Source organism: Mastomys coucha, unplaced genomic scaffold, assembly GCF_008632895.1.
Source record: "Mastomys coucha isolate ucsf_1 unplaced genomic scaffold, UCSF_Mcou_1 pScaffold7, whole genome shotgun sequence".
NCBI classification, from domain to species: domain Eukaryota; kingdom Metazoa; phylum Chordata; class Mammalia; order Rodentia; family Muridae; genus Mastomys; species Mastomys coucha.
Genome location: NW_022196913.1, coordinates 3,828,255 through 3,841,130, shown reverse-complemented (window position 1 = coordinate 3,841,130; position 12,876 = coordinate 3,828,255). Strand labels below are relative to the sequence as shown.

Below are 12,876 nucleotides of genomic sequence, written 5' to 3'. Positions count from 1 at the left end.
AGGAATTAAAAAAAAAAAAAAAATCCAAGTCATTAACCTCCTGACTTTGTACTTGGATTCGTTAAATACAGACACTAAATTTAAAAAAAAAAAAATGTTTACCGTATTCTCCATATTTTAGAGTCAAGGGCTTAGAGACCTGATTCTTCTAGCATAAAGAGCTTCAGCTCAGAGTGGTGATCTCTTCAGTGCCATGGGCTTTTCTTAATACATTTCTTGTCACTTTCTTTAAGGGCAGAATTAATTTTAAAATCTGATCTGTTAGTGTCATGCTCTTGAGCTATGTTGATGCTCCCTTTCGCACTGAAGAATATAACTGCTACCTGAACCAGGGCAAGCCAGGATGTAAACTGTTATCTCTACACAAGTAGATATTATTACCTGTGGATATTATTACCAAAAATTTCCAAGTACAAATTTCCTAGAGAAACATCTGTGCTTTGAAAAGATTTGCAATAACCCAGATGGTTTCTTTCTGGATAAATGTGCTTGATACTTTAAAATTAAAGTCTTTCAGTAAAATTGAGTGTTTTCTTTATACTTTTTTTTAAGACAGAGAGAAAATGTATGTGTGCATGTGTGTAAGTGTGTGCCTGTTTGTATGCATCTGCATGTTCCTTTTGCCTGTCTGTTAAGGTCTTTATCTTTGGAAACAGAAAAAAATTAACCATGTCACAAATTATTCAGCAATTAAGATGGAAAAATGCCCAAGGGAACTCTTTATGACAGCAGAAACTGTTACTGAAAATATAATAGACACTGACTCCCCTATTTAGACTACGTGGTTCTGGGCTTGTCTGGGAATTTCCACTCTCAGCTTTCTGACACATGATGGTATAGTCACATCTCATAGTTACAATACTTATTACAGAGTGCTTTACCAACCAATCATATACAACTATATTGCTAGACTTGCCCATTTCTTGGACCATGGGCAGTAAAGGCTCCAAGTGCCCCGAACAGTGCTGTGAGAAGGTAGATGGAATGACAGGTGTGACGTTGGAATAAGTGCTTTACCATGGTTCTCAATGTCCTTCAGTATTGCCTGGCTATCTCCGGACACCCTGAGATATTTTCTTCTTGAAGCTGCACACAGAATGCCTGCATACAGTGTGCACCCCCATATCTCTTCCATGCTTGTTACTATGTTCCATTTCTACATTCTCTGATAGATTGTTAGAGTTTTAAAAGTTTAACAGCGTAATTAATTCTTAGTGAGTTGTTAGTGGTCTGTAAAAAAACACAAAACATAGAGTACAATATTTGGCTCTGGGATTACCTCTAAATTTTTCCCATTGGGCCAGTTTCTGTGAATGTCAAAAGCCCTGGTGACAGCAGGGAGTTGTTGATAATGGACATATGAAGGATGACTAGATTTTTTTTTCTGTTCTGACTTTGATGAACTTCATTAATTGTTGTTATTGCAAAAGAAATGCTATAAGGTAATCAGGGCATTGTGTTTGTCTTTTCTACATCTGAACTTTGCCAAAAGTCCAGACTGAGATGCTGTCACTGGCAGAAACTCCTAAATGAGTAGATATATATGAGACAAATTATAAAGTGTATGTGCTCATTAAACAGTGTCACATGAGCAAAATAGAAAAATATGAAGCATAAAAGGAAAGCAGCATAAGGCAGAAATAAACAGGTTGGAACTTTTTGAAGCACATGAGTCAAACTGTATTCATTTTGGTTATCCTCAGAGTCCCTGGGATGCTTAGTGCTCTTCTCTGAAGGGGAGTAAAGCTTTTCTTGGTGTCAGTGAATGAGGAGCTTCAATATTGAACACTGCCACAAGACAACTAACCTCTCTGATATATATTGTAACCACTGACCATGGATACCATCTGGGTATTGTAGGTGTTTAACCACCCACCTTGAAAAACTGATATTGAAGCAGAACATGCATAAGGAGAGAGGCTTGTCCCTGAATCTGATGGCTGAGCCATATGGTGCTACATCTGACCTGGAAATGAATTCAGTACATTTCAGACCTGAGTTACAGCTGGCGTGGGGAAATCTAAGAGCAGGTGGTTCCCTTAACAGCTGTACTTATGGTTAGGGACAGCAAGAAAGACAGTTTTATGCTTGCTTGAGCCATCATGGGTTATCTGAAATCCATAGCTGCTCCTTGCCTTTTGCCATAATTATATTTTAAAAAATCAGAGAAGATGATATGTTTTCTTCCCTTTTAGAGATATTCTCAATCAATAAATTAATCTAAGATTTTAAGTTAATAATTAAGAGATAGATAGGTAGAAAAATCTATGGTAAACTAAAAGACTACTCAAAAACAATCTATAAATACATACTAATTCTGGAAATATGCAAATCATAGTCCCACTGGGAGAGACTAAAGCTTTATCCCACTAAATGCTGCATCAGTGGTAACTCTTTAAATACAGATGTCTATATTTGCTCTGCAATTGTAAGACAGTCATTTTCATTTGTAGAAAATGAAAAGTCGCTTTTTAGCAAAGTAAATGAAAAAAAGTTGTATATTTTCAAAAGACTTGTTTGAATAGTTTTCCTTCATCAAAATGGAGGTAACTACAAAGGCACAGTGACGCAGAGAGAGAAATGTATTTTCTCCTCAGTAATCCAGGAACCAGACTGTGAAAGAAAAGAAAATACAGGCTAATAATTCTAGTTTTACTGGCCGTCCCATGACACCTCTCCCACATTACTAAGATTTGTTCATTGTGACAGTCTTCCCTGCCGGGGCTGTGATTAGGACAGGGATGTAGTCTAGACCATTAATGAACTATGGTAAGAAACTGTTGCAAGCAGGATGGCTTTTTAATTTACATAAAAAAGCTCCAAACCTGCTTGCTAAGATGAAGCTGAGCCACTGGGTTCAGCAAATGAGCAAATAACAAAAGTGTTTTACCCAGGTCTTCAGGATATTCTTCTCTGGTGTTGGAGTAAAGCCACAGCTTAACTTAGTATAATCTTAAAGAATCTCTCTAGATGGATGTACAGTAACAGAGTTGGTGTGCCACGTATATTTTGAAAGGATAAGTAGTTATCTGTCCCAGATTTCACCATAGTGATTGCTCAGGTAGCGTGGGTGGACCCTAGGCAACCTTAAAAAGATCAGGAGATCTAGGTGGGTTTGATTTTGTCTTCTGCACATCAGCCACCTACTTTCTTCATTCCTTTCTCTTCTGCACCTAGTTTCCCATGACTGCTCAAATGCTGAGTTCAAACTTTCCTTTTCTGAGAAACATTTTAAAAAGGGAAAACACACTTCACCTACCTTCTGTTCACCAAAAGACACTGGTTCATGATGGAAGCATCAGCCAAATTCAGACTGAAGTGGCTAGAATAGTCACATGCCTCCTTCCTCAAGGTTGCCAGTGCAGTGCATGGGCCTCAGTGCTTCTCAGTGAGGAGGGAGTGGCAGTGATGTTGACAGCTTCTTTAATCTTGAGATGACTGTGTTGCTGGGTCAGGACTCTTCAGCTGGGCTCAGTGTGGAAGGAGACTTGATTCTCAGTTTCTGTGTTTGATGCTGCTTCTGCTTAGTTCTTAATTTTTAATTCCCTGTCTTTTCTCTCTTCTCTAGACTAATCTGTATATTCTTGGGCCTAAATTTATTTTTAACCCTGTTTTGTTTTTGTTGGGGTTCTTCCCTTGTTGTTTGTTGTTGTTTGAGACAGTCTCACTGTGTAGCCTTGGCCAGCTTGCAGTTAGTTCACAAAGGCCTTCAATGAGGTTTATTATAATGTAAAGCCACCAGGGCCATCATTAGGCAGCAACATACAATATGGCTATATCCAACCATGAGAGGACTTTAGAGGGAAGGAAAAGGGAGGAGAGACTTTCCACTAGAGTCTGAAGAGGAACTTCTTTGAAAGTGAGAATGAGAGAGATAGTGAGAGAAAGAGACAGAAAGAGACCATGAGAGGGGGAGTGGGGAGAGGCTAGAGGATCCTCATCAGAGACCAGGCTTAATCTGCAGATCAGAGGCCTTGAGAAATTTCAGACCAATCCCAGAACAAAGAAAAACTCTGACCTTTATAGCCTTTTAGGAGTGGTAGGAAGTTTCACTTTCCATAATTTAGTTCAGCATAGCATAGATGATAGGGACCATGGAATAGCCAGGTACCAGTTGGGACTGAAATTATAAAATAATAGAATGCCATTACACCTCAGTACCGAGAACTTAATTCACTGTCTCAGAGAGAGCTACAAGGGGATATGGCTATGGAATCAAGGCTAAAAGTTCACTTCTGGGTTGTAACTTACTAGACAGCACAGATCAAAGATAGAATCTTTTTTCTTTAAATCTGTAAAGTTGGAACAAGATGACTCACTGGGTAAGATGCATCAGCCAAACCTGACAGCCTGAGTTTATTGGATCTCCGGGATTATGTAGAAGACCCTTAATTCCTGCAAGTTGCCCGTTGTGCTGTGATCTGAGCATATGATTAATTAATTAATTAATTAAATTTGTAAAGGTTTGGGGGTGGTTTGTTCATTTATTTGGGATGTTTTGTTTTATTTTGTTTTGTTTTGAGACAGGGTGTCACTATGTAACCTTACCTGGCAATTTGTAAAGTGTTTGTATATTACTTCTTCCCATGCTAATTATGCTGAGAAATTTTATATTAATGTTAACTAGTATCTTTATAAGTTGATGAAAGAGAAAGGCAAGCCTTCAGGTCACTGAAGTAATGATCACAGAATGGTAGAGAAGTCTGGTTTCAAAGAAATATCTGCTGAATTGCACTGGAGGGATTTTGGACTGGTTTCTATCAGCTCTTAGAAATTAACAATACAGAGATGTTCCACAGCCATTATTTACTGCATGAGCCAGATTTCACTTACATCTATCTGGGTATATATTCATTCATATTGCTAAGGGGTTTTGGTTTTGGTTTTGGTTTTCAAGACAAGGTTTCTCTATATAGCTGAGGCTATTCTGAAACTGGCTTTGTAGACCAGTCTAGCCTAGAACTAAGAGATCTGCCTTTGCCCCGGAGTGCTAGGATTAAGGGCTTGCACTGACATGACTGACTCAAGTTAATCTTAAAATGTTTAAAATTAGCTAATGGTTTTTAACAAACAAGGACTGAGTGCACAGAACTTGGCTTTCTGCACTCTGTGGTAGAGATGAGAGAAGAAGGCGCTATCTTAAGAGTCTTCCTGTCTATCTAGTTCCGAAACTTTTAAGCTGTTTTATAAGTGTAACATTCTAGAGCTACACTAAGAAAATTATATGTAATATCATTTATGAAAATGTTATTCTGATTAAGTACTTCTCTTTATTGAAGTTGCTATGGTCCTAGTCCCAGTAGCTCCTTCCCTCTGTCTCCTACTGCCTACCTTCATTTCTAAATAGTTGTATCCCAGGTAGTTAGCACAGAAGGAATGAATTGATCTCCAGTGCAGGTAAAGCTAATAAATGTGATTTCTGATGAAAGGCACTGTGTCAGTGTATGAGGTGCTGCCCTCCCTGCTCTCGTGTGCTTCGTTATCGTGATTGTGCATCCTTTTAAGTATGCTGTTTGTTCGGCACAGTCTCCATTATATCTAAGGAAAGCCTTCAAAGAAATTTCTAAAACCTTTTCATTTCTCTCTGTAGGTTGTTGTTTCGTAACATTTTATACAAGAAAAGCTGCACTTGAGGCCCAGAATGCACTGCACAATATTAAAACTTTACCTGGGGTGAGTAGGTTTACTTTTGTACCAAAATCACTTTATTGCTTGAAAATGGTCCTTTCATCTAAAGGTTCTAGTTATGGGTTCTTAGTGCCAAAAATGGCTTTGGTCTTTTAAGGAGTACATGCTGGCCCCTCTGTTCCCTGCAGTAGCCAGACTAGCTGGCCAGCCCACAAAGAAGGGCTGGCATTAACACTGATGGGAAGAACGCTCAAATAGCATATCCCCTGGTTAGAAAATCAGAGTGACCCTGCTGGGTACAGCAGCTGCCAGAGAGTATCCGGTGGGTTGAGATTGTAAAGGTGGGGGAAACCCCACATACAAGTAAGGAAAATGGAAAAGGGAAAGCTTTTACTCCCCAGGATCCCCTTTTTCAATTTTCGTCTTTAGATTTTCATTTAAAGGACAAAATGAACTCTGTATAGACATAATGTTAAAGCTCCTAATGACTTCTAAACAGTCAATGGTAGTTAACAAAGCCAGTGTTTTAATGCCAGACATGTGCCTTCCTTCATGTTGTTGCAGAACAGAGCACAGGAAGCTTGCAGTGCTGGTTCTCCTTTCCCTCCCAGCAATGCTGATTCTTAGTACAGCGCCTCAGAAATGAACTTAAGTTGCATGCAACAATTTCATCAGGCTTTATCAGATTTTTGGTATATATATTTTGCATGGTACTACAAATTTTTCTAAATGTCAGTGGTGAGTTAATTTAATAGCATAATGATGTGTGTTAGTTATAATCAAGGACCTGTGGTAAATACTCATGGTACTGTGGTGTTATACAAATGTCTTGGTAAGAAGAAAATAAGGTTAAAACGCTCCTGATTTTGCAGGGTATCATTTCAGTGTGTGGTTACTTGCTGAACTGGACACATACACAAACAGTGTGCATCAGTTACATATATGGCACATATAAGTACTTTAGCCTCTGGCTTCCCCAAAAGATAGAATTTGTGTAATTCAACTGAGGCCCATAGAAAACTTATAATGTTTGTGGTAGAAAGTTAGCAAAAGATCTTCAAAATATAAGCTCCTTTTGAGGTAGATAGACTTCTGAGACAATGTCTTGCTGTCTCTAACTGCTTGCTGACCTTTAACTTGTGGATGAATGCTGATATTTCAGGCAAGTGTCATCATACTCAGCCAAAATATTAACTCCTTAATCACCAAGAGTAATAAATTAATGAGCACAAGTATTCAGCCATTCCACTTTGCTTTTTCTCTTTCTCCTCTGAGCAGATGAAAGGGTAAAAGCAAGTGTGTAGTGACAGAGTGACCCTTCTGTAGGGCTTCTCCCCAGGACATCCAAAGTCACTCTCTTAATATGATTACTTTTGCTAAATCCTTCATCATTGACTTAAAAGGCAATAGTAATTAAACTTCATTCTTGAGGAAAGTTTTCCAATATCTTAGAAAGCTATAGCCAAATGTGTATTGCCTTGGAACAAAATAGAAGAAAAATAACTTTTTTGTGTCCAGACTCTAATTCAGACTACTTTTGTTTTCCTGCTTATAAATATGAATGGTTTACAATAATTACCACACACAATCCCTTCCTGATGCATTAAAAATTATTTAGATGCCACATAATATACTGGTCTTTACTCTCCGTGGTGTACTGCAGTTAGATGCCATGTAATTTGGTTCATTGGATCACATCCCTTGAGTAGAAGCTCAGTTCTCACTTTGTTGTCTTCCTGTGCAAAGATGATTTTCAGAAACCCAGAATTTGGTGATAAGGCCAGCTGACCACAGGTCAATATTTTATTGCCCAGTTTATGACTTTGTTTGACACAGAACAGAAAATATAAGACTGGTGGCATTTTTCCCATTTCCATGGCAGTAATATTTGATAAGTATAATTTACTAGAGACCTGGGGAATATGAATGAGAAGTACTGACATCTGTTCTTGGAGGGAGGGGACATCCTAACTCTGCTTCTTAGAGACAAAATGTCCTTCTGTATGTTTTTCACATATTGCATGTTCTTTTCTCCTAAAATTCTGAGTGTAAAATTCAGGAATAGAGACTCTAATTAAGGGCAATAATTTGGGAGTTGTGGGAGGGACAGGAGAAATCATTCAGCAGTTAAGAACACTAGCTGTTTTCCCCAAAGGACTCAGGTTCAATTCCCAGCACCAAGGTGACTTTCCCAGGGGGTCTGATGCTGTATTCTGGCCTCCTTTGTGAGAACCAGGCACATGGTAAACAAACATCCATAAAAAAGATATTTTTTAAATTTCAAAACAAATAAACTGGGAGTTGGAACAATTGGTGGAATATTTTTCTTTTTTTCCCATCTCAGCTTCATAGGTTCAGTTGCTTGAAGCAGGTTAAGCAAAACTTTGACAAGTCAGATATGATTAGTAAGATTCAAAGGTCTCCACAGTACATCCGTTTGCTACATTTGCTTTCACTCACATCTTACATTTATGTGTAGCTTTGTCTTACAAATGCCAACCTTAACAGCTGCAGGGAGGACTTGAAAGCCAGTGCCTTTCTGTTGTAAGCCTTTGGTAGACAGGAAGAAACAGGACCAGACATAAAAGATTAATGCATATTCTTGAAGAAAAATTATTACAGGGTACCTTGCTGTTTGATTACAAGTCTTAGAATTAGTCAACATTTCCATAATTCTAAACCAATATACACCTGTTTTCCCACTGTGATGTGAAGGCACGACTTAATTTAGCAGAAACCCTGCTGTGCTAAATCTCTCATTAAATACCCAGTGAGTTCAGTAATTTAAAGTTGTAGCACTACTATTTAACTGGTTGCCTTCATATTATAAAATTAATAAGAAATTAATGATGTACTTTGCCATATGCCTTCAGTTTCTTTATGAATAAAAGTAGAGAGAACAAAGAAAGGCACATGATCAGCTGCCACCGAGTCTTCTCTGCTTGTGACTTCGGCATGTGGAGAAAGTCCATGACTTGCTGCCTTTTTCCTAAAGTGTCTAAAACTTTCCACTTATAGCAAGATCAAGAGGTACACTTTTTCTTTCTTGTACAGTTCATGTTTTGTATCCTAAGGAATTTTTATTGTACAGTGGAACTTGATTAACACTCAGGGTTCCCTTTTATTCTTGTGTACTGTTTTCACATCTGGTAAGAAACAAAGGACTTGAATAGTAAGAAGGAAGAGAAACCAATAGGAACCACTGTTGTCAAGGCATGTGATGTGTATGCTCTTAAGTAGGATGTGACTGAGGTGAAGGATTGGGAAACTTTTTGGTAACCCATGTGTATATCTTCAGCCTGTTCTGAGAAATGTGTAACTGAGAAAGCCCCCAGATCTTGTATCTCCATGTTCAACACAAATCCCTAGACAGAGAGTAGTAGACACAAAGACAGAGCTCCATGCTGGGGGAAGGAATCAGAGTCTGAGTCTTTTTATTTTTGAACTCTTTTCTAGAAGGGGTTGCTTATTGCTTAAGCTGTGGATCAGTCATAGTGTTTGTTCATTGCTAATATTTCATGAGGTTAACAGACCACAAGTAGTTACTGAGCAACTGCTGTGTCCCATGTACTACATAGAAATAACCAGGATCAATCCTGATGAGACCTCTTTGTCTAGCTGGAGGACAGTAGACAGTTAATACACACTCGATCTATGCATTAGTAGTTTTCTACTTCTGAAAAACTATGGAAGTTACACACACACACACACACACACACACACACACACATATACTTGAGGTCACTAGTCAGAAGTATGTTCATATGGTCTGAAGGAAAATATTGTAGCCCTATGTGCACAGGCTAGGTCATCTAATGGGCCATTGCATTTCCAGCACCAGTATTTCATAGACTTTTGTATTCCTATGCCATTTATGTTCTTAAAAATACTCTGGTTGCCTCTGATCCAAAGATGTGACACACTAGATTTAAAGAATGCCTCCTTTCAGGATAATATAATATATCCCAAAGCAGAGTTCTAGCCTCATATTTACAAAGCTTTGGTTCAGTCCCCAGTACCACACACAATATATAAGTCATGTTTAAAAAAAAAAAGATAATGTCCCAAGGAAAGCTGGGAGGGGTATACAGGAGGCTTTGGAGGGAGGAAAGGAAAGGGAGAAACACTGTAATTAAATTACAACCTCAGAAATAAATATAAACCAAAAATATAGTATCCTTTCTTTCCTTGTTGAGGCAAAAATTAGTGCAAAACCAAGCTGGTCTCAAATGTGCCTTACCCTCCCCAGAGCCTGGGTTACAGGTATGTGCCCACTATCCTTCCAGACAGCTACAGCTAGCACAAATGACATCATCAGAGGAGTGTCAACATCCGCCATTGTGTATTTGAGAGGGGTTCTCAGGATGGCAGCTGGGTTACATACCTTTGTTTTCACTTACCTAGTTTATTCAGTTCAATTAAAAACAAAAATTAAGAAGTCTGAGGTTCAGAAAAACTCGTAAGATCTTTTAAGTGATCAGACATTAGAGTGAAATATCCTCATACAAGTGATAGCACTGTGCCATGAGCCACTTTTCTCAAGTTCTTAACACTCTGTCTTTGTCAGCAAGGCTTTCAGATTGAAATCTACAGTTCTATCAGTAGAGTATTTTCTTTATAACCTAATTTAATTAAGGTTGTAATATGTGAGAATACAACTTTAAGAAAGCTCTTAAACCTTTAACAGCAAAGAGGAATCTGAAATGTAAGTGTCCTCTAAAATATTAATTGCAAATTTCTTTCAGACATTTTTTGTGAATATGCCTTATCCTTTCCTTTTTAGAATCACTACCAGTTTTATTAAATGCAGTTTATATTAAGGAGATACTGCCTAAGAGAACATTTGTTTGTAGTATTCCATTTTGGTAAATACATGCTGAAAGGTGTTTTATAGTACCATATGCGGTGTGAACAAGGACTACATATAGATTTGAGTTATAAAAACAAATGGTCCTGATACAGTAGGAAGAGGCTGAAAATAAAATGGCCTCATGCAACAGGTATGTCTACTCATACAATGTGGGTGGTCCCTTCCTGACTGTCCTGGAGGAGTAATTTACCCATGTGGGTAGGTACCATCTCCCAAGTGGAATTTGACTAAGCTATCTATAGAATTATTTTCATGTCTAAAGAATTTCAATGTCTAAAACAGTGGAATGATAGGGTTTAGTATTTTCTGTAGAAAAACTGGAATCTCCCTGGGACCAAATTCAGTTTACCCATAGTAACGTATTTTGAGTCACTCATTTTCCTTGAAGCATTTCTGCTAATTATTCATATGTATTTCATAATGCCTTTGTTTTAAGAGCCATGGATATAATTTTACCTTTCTCATCATCATTATTTCTGTCATGAAATTTCCCAACTTTTTTAGTTTTGTATCATGGAATTACAACCCCCCCTTAAATAAATCACATTATTTGAATTAATGTCTAACTAGACCAACTTAAGTAAATTTCTTCTCAGGTATCCTTTATTTAAATTTATGAAAAGAATAGCCAAAACATCTGTATAAGTAGATTTGCATCTCCAAAATTCTGTGCCATGTATAATATAAAATAAGCATTCATTCATTCAACAAGTAGTACATTTTTATTGTCTTCAAGGTAATATTCTGGATACTAGGGAATACAGAATTACGATTGCCCTTCATTACTGAATAAGAAGAAAATGATTGCAATGTGTTTATACTACGTAAAATTTCAAGAAGTAGCTATAAGAAATTTAATTTACGAATAATAGGCTAATCTTATTTATTCTAGTATTTCCAAAGTAGTCAAGTATTATAAAGTCCTAATATAAAATACATATAAATGTATGTTAGTGCATAGATATACATACATATATATGTATATTGTGAATGGTGATCTGGCTTATTTTGCATACACAAATCTGTATATTCATGTACAATGTTATACAGCTATAAAGAGATGAGTCAAGTAGATGCAGGAATATAAAATGGGAAGTCCTACTCTCTTATTTTGCCAGCCAACTTATTCTTAATTGCTTCATTGTAGTCACCTGTCTTAGGCCTCATCATTGTCTCAGCTCCTTGGTACAATAACAGTTCTTAACAGTTCAGTGAAAGTCTTGGCTGATGCACCATATATTGTAAGAGAATATTTAAGAGCTGCTACTAAATACCAATGATCCCCGCCTTTCACCTTAACAGAAAACTCAGACACTAAGTGGCATGTCACCTGTGAAATTCCTAGAATCTGGAATCTGACCTTACAAGTAGTCATTGTTTCTACTTCATAGCTTCTGTAGGCATGAACTCTTGTAGGCAACCACCCAGCATAGAAACTATACTTTCTATGGAATATATAAACCAGAGCTGTTTATTTGCCTTCTGTAGTTTTACACTTGCAATGTTTAACTAGAATTAAAATATTTGTCTTCATAGGACTTCCTAGAAAGAGCCATGCCCTGGTTGTTGCTATTATTATGATATAATGTTTAGAAATACAAGCTAACATATTCACCCAAGAGGAGTCAAAGGCAGGAAATAATCAAACTCAGGGCTAAAATCAACCAAATAGAAACAAAAAGAACTATACAAAGAATCAACCAAACCAGGAGCTGGTTCGTTGAGAAAATCAACAAAATAGATAAACCCTTAGCCCGACTAACTAGAGGGCACAGAGACAGTATCCTAATTAACAAGATCAGAAATGAAAAGGGAGACATAACAACAGACACTGAGGAAATCCAGAAAATCATGAGATCTACTACAAAAGCCTATACTCAACAAAACTGGAAAACCTGGATGAAATGGACAATTTTCTACACAGATACCAGGTACCAAAGTTAAATCAAGATCAGATCAACGATCTAAACAGTCCCATATCTGCTAATGAAATGGAAATTGTTATTAGTTGTCTCCCAACCAAAAAAAGCCCAGGACCAGATGGGTTGAAATGTATTTTAATTTGTTACCATAAGAATATATAAACCGTACCAAAATGGTTTATATTTTAAAATCATCTACTTCTAATTATCTTATGACTACTTTTGCTTTGACATCCATGATTGAAATTATATAATGAGCTACTATACCGAACCAGTTAAGACACTTGGAAATTTCATTTTCCAATGTTTTGCAAGGCATGGTGGTGGATGCTGTTAATCCAGAAATACAAACAGTCATTAATAGTCTCCCAATCAAAAAAAGCCCTGGACCAGATGGGTTTAATGCAGAGTTTTATCAAACCTTCAAAGAAGACCTAATTCCAATACTCCTCAAAC

The 12,876-nt window shown here is 37.3% G+C and overlaps 1 protein-coding gene across 16 annotated transcripts in view; it reads left to right on the top strand.

Annotated features, from left to right (window-relative positions):
• Celf2 (CUGBP Elav-like family member 2) overlaps positions 1-12,876 on the top strand; it is an 859,338-nt gene that overhangs the window by 718,064 nt on the left and 128,398 nt on the right. For all 16 annotated transcript variants that reach the window (XM_031359771.1, XM_031359773.1, XM_031359767.1 and 13 more), the window contains one exon: positions 5,591-5,673. In XM_031359771.1, coding sequence (XP_031215631.1) covers positions 5,591-5,673 — 83 coding nt within the window. The remainder of the gene's footprint in view (positions 1-5,590; positions 5,674-12,876) is intronic.